The sequence below is a fragment of the Oreochromis niloticus genome, linkage group LG20 (assembly GCF_001858045.2).
Source record: "Oreochromis niloticus isolate F11D_XX linkage group LG20, O_niloticus_UMD_NMBU, whole genome shotgun sequence".
In the NCBI taxonomy this organism is placed as follows: Eukaryota; Metazoa; Chordata; class Actinopteri; order Cichliformes; family Cichlidae; genus Oreochromis; species Oreochromis niloticus.
Genome location: NC_031984.2, coordinates 18,097,538 through 18,110,707, shown reverse-complemented (window position 1 = coordinate 18,110,707; position 13,170 = coordinate 18,097,538). Strand labels below are relative to the sequence as shown.

Below are 13,170 nucleotides of genomic sequence, written 5' to 3'. Positions count from 1 at the left end.
TCAGTGTCTCTCCTCCAGGAGAAAAAAAAAAGCTGTTCCACGTAATGTTCGCAGACAGTTATGAAAAGAAGTGGAGACAAGGAGGAGCAGGGTGTGTCTGTGTGTTTCACGGTACAACAATCGAGGCCCTTTATTAACACTGAGAGAATTTATTTTTTTTACCTCTCCGCCTGCTAGATGTCCCTTCCCGCTTTCTCTCTCTTTCTTCATTTTAACATTTACTCTGAGCAGCGAACACGTGCAATATGTTTGACCACTGCTTCAAGGTGACTCAGAACAGAAGGGAAACCACAGCGTTTACTCTGCATTCATAACCCCAAGCTCTAGGGTTTTCTGAAGAACTGTCTGCTTGTCTGTAAGTAGACTTCTAACCATCTGTGCTTCCTGTTCTGATGCTTCTTCTTGGCTTCAGCTCTGAGGATTAGAAGTTAAACCCTTTGGGCTTCTCTCCATTTGAAAAAGCTTGATTTGAGTATAAATATACAGCAATGCAAATGCCATGGACGTGGATCGTGTTCATCTGTCTGAGTGGAATAGTTTCATCAGAACAAAACTTGGACTCTCGGCATGACGTGGATGCATTAATGGAAGTCTCTGCTGAGATATCTGAATTAGAAATAGCACCCGTTCCTTCGCCAAGGATCGACGCAGGGGCGACAGTGTCGGGTGCACACGCTGTTGGTAAGTTTTTAGAGTCTGCCCACTTTTGTCTGCACGCTCTTGGCTAATAAACACTTAATAACTGAGAATTTTAACCTATTTCGCGTACAGAGGATTAAAAATCAAAGTGTATTCCTTCATGACTGCATTTTTGGTTTTGATTTATGCTTTCTGTTACCCTGGTGAAGAAGAGAGTGAGGATGAGCATCTCCAAGCAAATGCAGAGAAAGTGATCAAGCAGGAAAAAACTGGCTCTGGAAACCTGGAGGCTAGCAGAAGAAGGAGAAGTGCCTGGGGGAAGAGGAAACATGCAGCCACAGTGGAGTCCATCGCATATAGAATAGTATGACGAGACTGTGTATATACACACGATCATATTACACCATCTTTTAGGTTGTGTCGCTGTCCTGTCTGGCAGCTTTTGCAATCAGATTTTATGATCTGACTTGTTGTGCCAAACACATTTTGCTTTTCCAAGATGAGCTCTAAAGATTCCCTACAGGCTCCTCTTCATCATGTGTTTCTTTTATCTGCCTAATTATTCATTTCTATTAGTGTTGTTTCAGTTATCAGAGTATATGTGTGGTACGACAATGTCTAAGCTGACAGGTGGGGGGGAGGAAGGTAGGAGAAAATAGGAGAACATATAACAAAAGGATAGAGCACAAACAGAAAAGCACAGTGTACTGGTAACCGGTGCACCTGTAAGAATAAAAAAAACAAGAAACATGCAGTGGCTGTAACACACAGTGGTGGTCTCATGCTGCTTTCTGTAGGCAGGTTTGGGGCGACCCATAAGCGGCTGGAGAAAGCGTGGAAAAGGAGGGGAGGGCAGCAACGCTCTTATGGCTGCACTCAGGGAACTCCACGCTGAGAAGAGAAGGCTGATGGATCTCAGGAAAGCACGAGAGGAGGAGGAGGATGATGATGACGATGAGGACGATGATGATGAAGACGACGACGATGATGATGAAGAGGAGGAGGAGGAAGAAGAAGAGGTTATAGTTTGTAATCTAAGTTGTCTTATTTACTTACTGATTTGTCCGGTTAATTAAATGTTGTTGTTCTTTTCTTCCAAGGAGGAAGAAGAAGAAGAGGAAGAGGAAGAGGAGGAGGAGGAAGAAGAAGAAGAAGAAGCAGAGGAAGAGGAAGAAACGACTGAGTCGCCCAGCAATCAAACAGAAACGGTTTCTAACTTTATAGAGTTGCCTGTTACATATTACATAATTTCCTTGGGCATTAATAAAGTTTTCTGATTCTGATTCTATTAAGTGTCAGAGCACTGAGAGAGAAATCAACTGCAGGGGCATTGGCATTACTCACCTGCCAAGCTTCCAAAACCTTGAAGCCACGAAGGTGGATTTGGCAGGTATGTGTATATCTACAGTTGTAGTCAAAGAATGCATCGAACAGGAATTTCACAGATTAAAAAAAAGAAAAAAGAGTAAACACAAGAGCTCAGGAAGCCCAGCCATTATTGGGAAATAAAACAGTCTTAATGCTGGCTCATTACAAGACAGTTTATTGCCAGTGGACATGTTTGTCTTATTTGTGGCGTCAACTGGACATAAGTCACTATTCCGATGCAAAAAAAGGAAAATCACTGCAACTCTCAGTGTGCTATCAATACCCATATTTTTGTAGATATTGTTATCCTGGATTTACTACTTGAATACATTACGATGTGGATTATTATGCTTCCAGCTAGTGAATCATTAAATTGAAAATTGAAGTGTCATGTGACTGACTGTATATTCAGAGAACAACATCAGGATCATCACAGCACAAGCTTTCTCGGGCCTCCTGAACCTGGACATGCTGGACTTGAGTCAAAACATACTGGACGACGAGTCGTTCAACCAAAACCCACTTTCTGTGAGTAACACAGCTCTGTCTGCATCTTTTGGAATTACTCACAAGGTACATATTTTTATCCTTTTATTTCTCCATTTATTTATTTATTTTTAAAAAAGTGTAAAAGTAAAGTAAAACCAGTAACAGGAAGTGGTTAGTATGTGATACTGTGCATTACTCTGACCTGAATTTACTGCTCTTGTACTGAGGTTTGTGTCCCAGCGAGTAATATATAGTGATATGTGTGTAATACCTGTGTTAAAATCCACCACAAACCAAGGCTATCCAACACCATTTGACTGCAGAGTTTCTCCTTTCTCACTCGCCTTAAAACAGCAGTTGGAGACTTGCACTTCCAGTTCAGCCTGTTCTGCCTGCACTCAATGAGTATTCTAACTATATATATTTTTAAACTGCACTTTATGTCTGTTGAGTGTTTTCTAGAAAATATTTACTGTACTTAAATATCAAGTATTATTTATCCAGACTGAGAATGGAAAAAAAGACCAACCAACCAAACAAACAAACTTTACTGACAGTGACTGAACTCTGTTAGAAAAGTCAGTGTCACTTCTCTTGTTGTCTGCTGGCAAAAGAAATAAGTAATAAAATAATTTACAGTGGATAACTACATCAACATTTCATATACTGCTTGTCTTGCCAGATTGTAGTTTACCTTCTTAATTACACAGAATGTTCATATTCACTGTAAATTTGAGCCACAAATAATATTCTGGGAAGAGCTATTTGGTGTGCTTATATAGCACCAGCAGAGACAAACACACATATCCACAAAAACAACCCTAAAACCACACACACAAAAAAACTTAATGGCTTGAGGCCTGAAACTGAACCCTGTTTGACTTCCCTTTGACGTGGACGTGTTGAACTGGTCTGACATTATCCTTAGTAGCTCCCTCTTCACTCTTACAGAGAGTCCTCCGCCTTCTAAGTGTCAGTACTTTTCTGACTTACAAGCACATTTTATGGGTCACTTTGCATCTAATTAAAATAAAAAGCAGGCTATGTCCTGTATCATTATGATAATAAAAGAGCACTGAAAATGCATTAACTAATCCGTCTAAGAATAACCTCTGGTTTAAACTCAGTGTGACCACAGGCCACACTGAGGGAGCCTACCACACTCTGACCAATCATTACACGCTGCCACTGCTATACTGTCACGGTATTGGCTGAAAGAACCTGTTGGAAAACAGCTGCAGCCAATGATGTGGGGAATATGAGGAAATTATTTTTAGAGGAATATTCTTCTTCAGTTTCTGCTCACATCCCTGTAATGACAGGGGATTGATGGACTGGCTGGAGGGATGCTGCGAAGATCCTGTCCACTGCTTTCACTCACTCATCAAAACCACAGCAGCTTCACTGAAGAGCCACCCGAAGTGGCTTTGCTAAAAATATGAGACGATAGATCACATGAATGGAAGAGATGCACAAATGTGACATTCTTTCATTTGGTGTGTTTCTGTGAGCTCTGTGATTAAATCCCGATTGGCAAGTAGGGACGGAAAATTACGGACTTTGAGACAAGTATCTAATTAGTGTATTTTATCATCCTAGTTTGCTCAACACCTATTTATTTGTGCTACATTTCATTCCATGCAGAACTTGACCTCTCTGAGGAAGCTGAATCTGGATGACAACCGCATCACCGTGATCCCGACGCTGCCTTCATCTCTGGAGGAGCTCAAAATCAAAAACAATAAGCTGAGTGGACTCACACCGCACTGCTTCAAAGGTACACAACGTGTCCGTGAACTTAAAAGAGAACACAGTCATGTTTAAACATTATAATAGGTGTAATATCATAGTTTTTATTAACTAATAGGTTTGATGAACCTCCTGAAGCTAGAGCTGGGAGGAAATACTCTTCACGAGGGCAGTGTGTCCCCTCTAGCTTTTAGACCGCTACAGAGACTTCTTGACCTCCAGCTGAGTAACAATCACTTCCGGTCCCTACCACTGAACCTTCCTCGCTCTCTTCAGGTGCACATGTAAAACATTATCAAGTCCCTTTTTCCTCTTTGCTTGGAATTAGACACTCTCTGACACTGTTTGAATATTCACTGATTGTTTTCAGTCTAAGCTGTGCCACATTTCTGACAGTGTCCCATATCACACCTCAGCATCTGTCTTCCTCATTCTGTAGACGCTGCAAATGACTGAAAATCTAATTGAGGAGCTGACAGAGGACGCGCTGAGGGGCTGCATTCATTTGAGAGTGCTCGAACTGAGGCACAACCGTCTGCATGAACAAGGCATCGCTACCCACGCATGGACGCGTCTTAAGTATGTCCATCCATCCATCCATCCATCCATCCAGCCCAATATTATGTAGTTCCTTCATCAGCCACCAGAGGGCAGCCTTGTGTTGCTTAGGAATCCGAAGACCGCAGCTGTCATTTGTTAAAGTTCAAAATACTTTTCACTTTATTCTTGTGGCCACTAAAAGGTATGAAATAGCAAATTTCCATTAAACGATGAGAATTGTTTTTAAACAGGCAATAATTTACTATTACAGTAAACTAAATCATCGATGTTTAAAGCTGACGCCTTATTTCAAAAAATGACTGAAACAATCCAGATTAAAATGACAGCACATTTGGAGTGTTGGACATCAGCTTCAGTACGTGTTTTCTCAGCAGACATTTAGACTGATTTACACAAAGCCAGACAGATTTTTTTTCTCATTTCTTCTTCTGCTTCTCTCTCAGCCTTCCTCACACAGACAAACACATGTATGCTCGCATATCACACACGTTTTGACAGCTGACCTTGTGTACTTGGATAAGCAGGCGTGTGAGCGAGGGCTTGAGGGCAACTGTGTGCATCTGTATGTGTGTATTTGTGTTTGTGTTTGTGTATGTTCTGTTTAAATATAGTGAATTCCAGTGGGTTTTTCTTTTTCTTTTTTCTTTTTTTTTGCTCCTTAGGATCCTTGTGAACCAAAGTGGGAGCCTCAGGGAAAACTGAGGGAAAAGAGAATGCAAAAGAGAGTTGCAGGAAAGTGAAGCTGTGGAGATTTTGTATATAGGGGACAAAGCAGAAGCATTAACTTGAGAAGATGCAGTCTGGGAAAATTTTAGGAAGTGATGAACTCTTGTAATCTTCTAGATGCAAAACAGACTCCAGGACAGGAAGATGGCAGTTCACTGGAGGAAATTCGAACAGACTGTACTGAGTCTTCATGAGACTTCTGATGCCTGACACTTTGACCTCATTAGTCATGAGAGCATCAACTTCCCATCGAGTCTGCATGCTCAGTAGCTGGGCCTTCATTTTAAGGCTTCTGCAGGACTGCATAGACACCAGACAGTGAACAATCTCATCTTGACCTAAACTCCACTTATACAGCAGGAGACAATAACTAAGGTCACTAACAAGACCAGAACCCTCCCTTCCACTTGATTGTCTACAGACCTTTAATAGTATATCATCATGTGGTCCTACTGAGGCATGTTAAGAAACAGAAAGTGCCTGAAAAAGCTGAGAAAACAAAGATCAAAAGTGAATTGCTTAATGTGAAACGAACTGCAGTTGGCTGGGTCTAGTTAGCAGAGTGCTTCTGTTTCGTGTCACAGTGTTGCCTTGCTTCTAGTTCGGTGATCGAGGTATGAGTGGGGAAAACTGGAGGTAAGAGGGAGCTGGGATCTTTTTCAGGCAGACTGGGCTCACTTACCTCATTATGTATTTAAATAATGTGTAATGAATACAGAAAATTTCCAGAGTCTGGGAAATGTCTCTGACTCAATTGGGATAAAAACCTAAAAACCAAAAAAACCCCAAAACCCATATACATTACTTTCCCCTCATCAATCTACACAACAATAGCTACAGTTAATCTTATTTGAAAAGAACTGAAATATCCAGTATTCAGACACTTTGTTGTGGGACTTGCAACTGAGCTCCGGGGCATCCTTCTTTTAATGATACTTGAGATTCTGCAACTACAATTAAAGTCTTTCAGTGCATGTTGAATTCATTGGACTTAATCAAAAAGGTCTGACGGTTCATGGTGTATGTAAGAGTAAAAACCAGCGTGAGATGTTGAGAAAATGATTATGTCAAGGCATAAGCTGGGTAAGAATACAAAAACATATCTGTAGCAGTCTCGGTGTCCAGGAGCTCACCACCTTCATACTGGAAGTTTGCAGACACCAAGCCAAAGTGAGTAAACAGGGATTACTCAGTTTGGGGAGATTTATAAAATTTGGAGATGGCTCAAGTTTTTAGAAGGACAATCATTAATGTAGGTATCCACAAAAAGGCAAATGGCTGCACAGTTTGCCAAAAGGCACCTGAATGACTTGGATACCTGGTTTCCACTGATTCGTTATTGGGCTCAGTGCCACTTTGGAGACAGTGCTGTAGTGCTTTTTGAGAACAAGCTTTCATTTCAGCAGGTTTGAGATTTTTTTTTCTTTTCTGTGGGAAAAAAATGTGCTGGCTGCGTCAGCAGATCAGCTTTGAAGTTGCTGTGGTGGCCTCTCCTATACTGGTTTGGGCCCAGCAATTTTGTCATTCTGTTTCTCAGCCACTTTGGTGGGAATGCATGCAACCACGTCTGAATGGGTTCTGTCATTGCCACGGTGGAAGAGGTATTAGAGCATGACATGCAAAATCCTCTGGTGTGATGAAACAAAGATTCAGCCATTCATAATTCAGTTCATAATTCCCGGGGTTGTGTGCATGATTGAAACCAGGCACTAAGAATCAGCGATTAACACCATCACTACAGTCCAGCGCAGTGGTGGCACTATCCTGTTGTGGGAATCTGTGGTACATGGACTGGGACACTAATGAGGATAGAAAGAAGGATGGATGCACAAAACCATTTTTAATAGAGTTCAGGTTCTCAAACTGGGCTAAGGATTAGATTTCAGTAAGGCTGTTTTGGGAAAACTTGGTAAAAAACCAGAAGTGCACAAAAGTGGTGTTGTCCTCATAAACAAAAAGGATGTGTATCAGATCGACTTTGTGTGTTTCAGGATGAAAATCAAATGAAGTTTTGCTCCAGTTAAAAAAACATGAATCCATTACTAGTTTTTCATTGGGTGATGTAGCTGTAGTTATGTAACCTTTAGCTAAGCGATGCATCGGAACACTTCTTCCAACTCCAACAACTGTGCCTTCCTTTGTTTATCCCTGTACATGTTTGTTATGTAACCGAAGCTACGCTGGCATACAATTAATGCTGTTGCACAAGCAGTTAGAATTGACTCTTATCAGGCACAACGAGCAGCCTTAATTTTCAAAAACACAGCTGTACAGCTAAAACAGACACACACATACACACACACCTGACACCTGCCTGTGTCAGTGCCTCCCTATCAGTGCCTGATCTCCAACTCTAGATGTTTACTGACCAAACCAGAGCATTTTTTGATTTGCAACACTACGCCCAAATGTCTGTAAATGATCATATTTCATTGATAATGTCTTTCCAGTTGCAGACTGTAGTTTATGCTGTCAAACATTTACGGGAAAATGACGGATTGTATAATAATGATTTTTTTTTATTGCGTGCTCTGCAGTTTGACTTAACACTCTTGTAAAAGGATCATCGACTTAAAACTACCCAGTAACAGCCACTCCAACTCCATTAGATAATAAGTGACAGAAGAGCAGTGTCTTGTTTTTAATTTGGTTTGTGCTGAAACAGATGGCTGTTATGGCACATCAAATGTTATTTTTCTCCATTATTTTTTTTATTATTTGTGTCATTTTGCACAGAGAAGCTGTCATGGGAGATCTGTGTATATTTATCATCGCTGCAGGCTTAGACCGATTGCATGGAGGTGCAGGTTCAGTGATCATCACACCAAAGATGTGTGTGTCGCATCGTGTTATGACGTGTCTCAGCCTGATGAGACTTGTATCAAAAGCCCTTTTCGTATTTGCCCTGGCGCAAATTGGTTTCGTAATGAGCTTATATAAACTGGGAAACAAGCACAAAAAGGCGCACACACTATACGTGCACACACCGGCTAAAATATGACACTAACATCAAGTGAAGACCGCTGGGTTTAATTTAAGTGATCCTCAGTTCACATTTAAGGGTTTCCTTCTCGGTTGCAAACACGTAACATTTAGCAAGTGTAAAAACTCACTTTAGATTTATAGTACACACAAAAGTACAGCTGCAGTTATTTGTTCGAGTAATACAGTAAATGATTTCAAATATGCTTCTGTCTGCTTTCAATGTCAGCTGGGAGAGGCTCCAGCCCCTCAGGACCCCAGTTGGACAAGCGATTAAAAAAAATGACTGGAGGGACTGTTTTCAACAGATGTGACAAATACTTCCAGATATCAGCCAGTGTTAATACATTCAGTGCGCACAAAAGTGCACACGCAGCTTTAATAAATCCAGAATCTGCCGTCATCCATCGATCAGTACAGTTTCAAGTCCAGTTGCAGGCTTTCAAGTCTGCTTGGCATAATCACAGTGCCTGGCTTGAATACTTATCCAAAAGGCTTCAACTATTTTGTGTAATCCCGACACTGTGGTTTCATCGTAAATGGAGCCGTGTGTATCTGTAAGTGCTGTACCTGTTTTAAGCAGACCATCACCCTGAGTAACTGCATGACTGGACTATGCTTTGCACAAAACCCAGACAGACTTGATATTTTTTAATGAAAAAAAAAAAAAAAAGCAAAAACATTTGCTTCGGTGTGAATTGTGTGTTGCCTGGAGCAGCTTTTAAACGATGCAGAGACTGTGCTTGTGCATGACTATTTGAACATAGTATGTGCATCTTTTTCTTTTTTGGGCGGGGGGTGGGCGATTAGCAATTTCAAATCCATGCATTTGCATCCTCGCTGCACCTCCTTGATGCCCATCTGTATCTGCGAGCATATTTAGTTTTCTGTGGATGCGCATAGTTCATGTCATGTTGTGCGTATGAGAGTGTTGTTGTGTTTTTGTGTAGGTGCCAAGCCAACGGGTGGAGGTCTCTGAGAAGAGAGGACTGTGTGTCTCTCCACTCATTAATACCATGTGGTATTTAAAAACTCTAAGCGGTGGTGGACTGCTGCTGAGCTTACTGGCAAAGTTTTTGAATACAAATCAGCTGCACACAACTGGTCTAAACTGGTACAGAGAAACAAGCATAGTGATGTGTTTTATGGTTTCAACTGGGAACAGAAATCGCTCTCTTTTTTATTTATTTAATTTAATAGAAATTCACAGAAAAATCTTACATTTAGTGCGTGGTGGTTTCTTTGTATGTTCTGTGCTGCTGTGCTTCCTCAAGTTTCTGAAAGTTGTTCTCATTAACGTGTGCTTTTGTTAACTTGCTGTTTTATAATGCCTGTGTTGCGCAGAACAGAGAGGATAGAGGTAGAGGAAGTTCTAATACAGATTAGATACATAGGCTGTATATAAAAGATTGATGTCACTCATTGGTTTCAAATTGCGTTTTGAAGCCTCAACCCTACTGCTGGGCCAGCTGTGTCCCTAAAGTGTACGGGTGCACAGACTAGGTTTTTTATTCACCAAAACTGCCCCGACATCTTGGAGAGCCCGTGTCACACATCAGGCCTTATTGTTTGTCAGGTAATTTCATTAAGGATGCTCTGACAGGCAGCAGGAGATCAAAGACAACAGAGAGGTCAATAGTGACCTGCTGCAGCTTCCTGTGTTGGCACACGTGTCAGTCAAAGAGACCAGTAACAAGTAATGTGTTATATAATACTGATGAGGTCTGATTCACTTTTGGAGCCAGCCTTAAGTGGTCAGGACAGGAACTGCAGGTTTTAGCACGTCCACATCCATTTTCCATCCATCTCCACAGATTGCTACCTTTCCCGTTTTTTTCTTTCAGTTGCACCACTGTAGTGTGACCCAGTAATACTTCCGGACAAATATAAACTATGCTCCTTTTTTAAAAAATACATCTTTATGTGTTGCAAACTAATGATGTGAAAAGGGTTTGGATATATATAACGTAAAGAGTTTTTTATTGCCAGTAAACAAAAGTAATTCTTGGAAAAGACAAACTAAGAAATAATGATTAAATCTCCTTTTTTTTATTGTTACCCTTTAAGTACCCTTACATGTGCTAATACAGTGTTTCATCATATAAAATACTGAAAGAGCTTATTTGGGTTCTTCTGTGCTGTTACTGAATATTTATAGTCGCACCATAATAACCGAGCCTGTTAGTGGCTCATAGTGTTTATTGTGTAAATTTTATTCTAGAGCATTTCACCTTACACACAAAATCTGAATATTTTGCACAGCCTGGACAAATCTATAGGAAACATGTATTGGTAGTAATCTTGAATTCTGTGCAAAGTCTTGAGCAAACCCTGGTTTCTTTATATTTAATAGGAAAAGAGGAAATAGGTGCTGTGATTTGTTGAAACAGGTAACTTGGGAGGTGTAATGTTCAAAAGAAGGAGAGTTGGGGTTTTTTAATTGTAAACTGTAAGCTTTCTATTGTAAGCTACTAGTAAAAGAAACTGTGACGCAGACAGCATCAGTCAGACATATGTTGGCCCAAATGTGTTCAGCATCCACAAGCCTTCACTTATTGGGCCCCATTTCACATCAATCTGTAGTCATTAACTGGCCACCTGACTGTTTTCTGAGCCCATTTTTTGTTCAGTGATGTCAGTGAATGGAGGAAGAACCGAAAATGAGCTTTTGTCTCCTGCTGTGAGCTGTGCTGTAAACTCAAAACAGCTGTGTAAGACCTTCTAATAAACACTGAATCACAGTGCTGCAGTGCACCCCAAAGACTGCTTTGATAAGTCAAAATTATTATTATTATTATTGTCTTTGTCTCAGACCTCAGAAATCTAGTCCTAGCTGTGTGGCTATTCTTTAGGTTTCCCATAAGCCAAACATTTTCGTAAGCTCTATCAGCAATTCTGCCTCAAATTCTCCCCCAGACAGCCATTGTACCCCTCAGGGCCCGCTGTTTTATTGGCTGGTGCTCCTGCTATTCCACCTCACAGGCTCGCCTCCTATGCCCCCCAACAGCGCGATGCAGGAGGCCAGAAATGATCAAACTTGAGATGAAAGCTGCAGCGAGAAGTTTATGAGTCAGTGTGGATGTGGTCATCTACTGACATGTTTAATCAGGAAACCTGCAAAAACACTTATATCATCAGATGCTTCTGCTGAGTAGCTAACCTCAGCATTATCACTAGTAGGAAGGTTGGGAGATCACTGAGATCTTCAGCATGATGCCATAAGTGATGTGATATCACTGGAAATATGGATCTACAGGTTGAGTAATTTCATCAGACTGATTGGACGGTTTTCTTGCAATATGACTGAGATTATTCTATGCACTTTATTTCTTCAGGTCCTTGGAAGCCTTGGATCTATCTCACAACCTGTTCACTTCTGTTCCTCTAAATCTGCCGCGCCCTCTTCGTAATCTGACCCTCCAGCACAACAACATCAGTCACATCCCAGCCTTCACGTTCCGTCACCTGCGGCCTGGCCTGCGGTCCCTGCGTCTGTCCCACAATGACCTGAGCGACGACGGTATAAAACAGTTCTCTTTTGTCGGATCTTACCGCTCGCTGAGTGAGCTCCTATTGGACAACAATCGCCTTGGAGAGGTTCCTCGCTGCATCAGGCAGTTTAAGAACCTGCAGGTGCTGAGACTGAGCAACAATCAGATCAGGTAGAATTGGATTTTCCATGAAGTCAAATGTGATTTCCATAATGCTGGGATGAGCTTACTGCTTGCTTGTTACCCAATCCTGTCTTAATACCATTAGCTCTGCTGGTGTAGCTTTGAAATTATTCTAAGAAGCTTAACAAAGAACACATTCAATTTCTTAAGTAAATGTGTTTCTTATCTTTACATAATTTAGTCTTTAAGACTTTAATTTTAAAATAATAAACATTTGAATGTTCGGTTATTCCATAGTGAAATTTGTCTGCCTAAATTTCAGTGTGCATATGTTTCAATTTTAGGCTGGTGAGGCAGTGGGGCGTGTGCCACCCTCGCAATTCGGGCTCCTTGGCTTCAGTCCACCTCGAAAATAATCTGCTGGAAGTCGAGAAGATTCCTCCAAATGCTTTCTCCTGTCTCACCGACCCTCAGGGACTTGTTCTATATCCACAGCAGTGGTCTGCATATGACTGATAGGACAGAGGGTGGGATAGACATACAGGAACACATTTTTTCTCTCACTTTTGCATCATCCTATAATGATACAGTGTTTGCAGAAAAAAATGTTTCACCATGTATTTTGCTTAGTAAGCTGCAGCTTTCATTATATCATCTCTAAAGCTATTTTCCTTTCACATGTCATCTTTGAGCATTTCAGTATGTAATAAAGCAAACATGTGCTTCAAATTGTGCTTAAAATAACCAATGTTGTAAAAATCGCTCTTTATGTTGTAAAAGTTGCATTACATTGCAATCAGGATGCACATAAAAACACAAGTTCTGCTTTGTCTTTTCATTGAGGGATGGGATACTTTGGGAAACTTAAGCAAAGAAAAGGATTAACCTGTGTCTCTAGCCTGAGGTACTTGCAGTAGTTTGAGCACAACTATTTAATTAGTGCAAGAGGAACTAAAGCAGGATGTTTGGAAGGGCAGAGATGGCATTTGACCGCTTCATGATGAAACCTTAGCGATCCCTGAAAGAAAGTGAGATCTCTGGC

The 13,170-nt window shown here is 41.0% G+C and overlaps 2 protein-coding genes across 3 annotated transcripts; both read left to right on the top strand.

The window, feature by feature from the left end:
• Window positions 1-237: 237 nt before the first annotated feature.
• On the top strand, window positions 238-1,715 carry LOC112843264 (putative DNA helicase INO80). The gene is made up of 3 exons (XM_025901524.1): window positions 238-681; window positions 849-1,003; window positions 1,437-1,715. Exons 1-3 carry the CDS (start codon window positions 489-491, stop codon window positions 1,713-1,715), a joined length of 627 nt encoding a protein of 208 aa, XP_025757309.1. The 5' UTR covers window positions 238-488.
• si:dkey-32e6.6 (extracellular matrix protein 2) lies at window positions 1,643-12,929 on the top strand. 2 transcript variants are annotated; one of them, XM_025901536.1, is made up of 8 exons: window positions 1,643-1,847; window positions 1,933-2,029; window positions 2,420-2,535; window positions 4,141-4,273; window positions 4,364-4,521; window positions 4,685-4,824; window positions 11,850-12,176; window positions 12,473-12,929. In XM_025901536.1, the coding sequence occupies exons 1-8, from the start codon at window positions 1,716-1,718 to the stop codon at window positions 12,642-12,644; spliced, it is 1,275 nt and encodes a 424-aa protein (XP_025757321.1). In that variant the 5' UTR covers window positions 1,643-1,715; the 3' UTR covers window positions 12,645-12,929. The 2 variants fall into 2 exon arrangements, with proteins under 2 accessions (XP_025757321.1, XP_019205046.2); XM_019349501.2 differs by having other exon boundaries at window positions 2,420-2,580.
• Window positions 12,930-13,170: the final 241 nt, after the last annotated feature.

Coding starts and splice junctions, on each gene's coding strand:
- LOC112843264 (XM_025901524.1), top strand. CDS start 489: ATGCAAATGCCATGGACGTGGATCGTGTTCATCTGTCTGAGTGGAATA. Junction 682..848: donor GTCGGGTGCACACGCTGTTG/GTAAGTTTTTAG, acceptor ACCCTGGTGAAG/AAGAGAGTGAGGATGAGCAT. Junction 1,004..1,436: donor AGTCCATCGCATATAGAATA/GTATGACGAGAC, acceptor TGCTTTCTGTAG/GCAGGTTTGGGGCGACCCAT.
- si:dkey-32e6.6 (XM_019349501.2), top strand. CDS start 1,716: ATGTTGTTGTTCTTTTCTTCCAAGGAGGAAGAAGAAGAAGAGGAAGAG. Junction 2,030..2,419: donor CACGAAGGTGGATTTGGCAG/GTATGTGTATAT, acceptor CTGTATATTCAG/AGAACAACATCAGGATCATC. Junction 12,177..12,472: donor CTGAGCAACAATCAGATCAG/GTAGAATTGGAT, acceptor TTTCAATTTTAG/GCTGGTGAGGCAGTGGGGCG.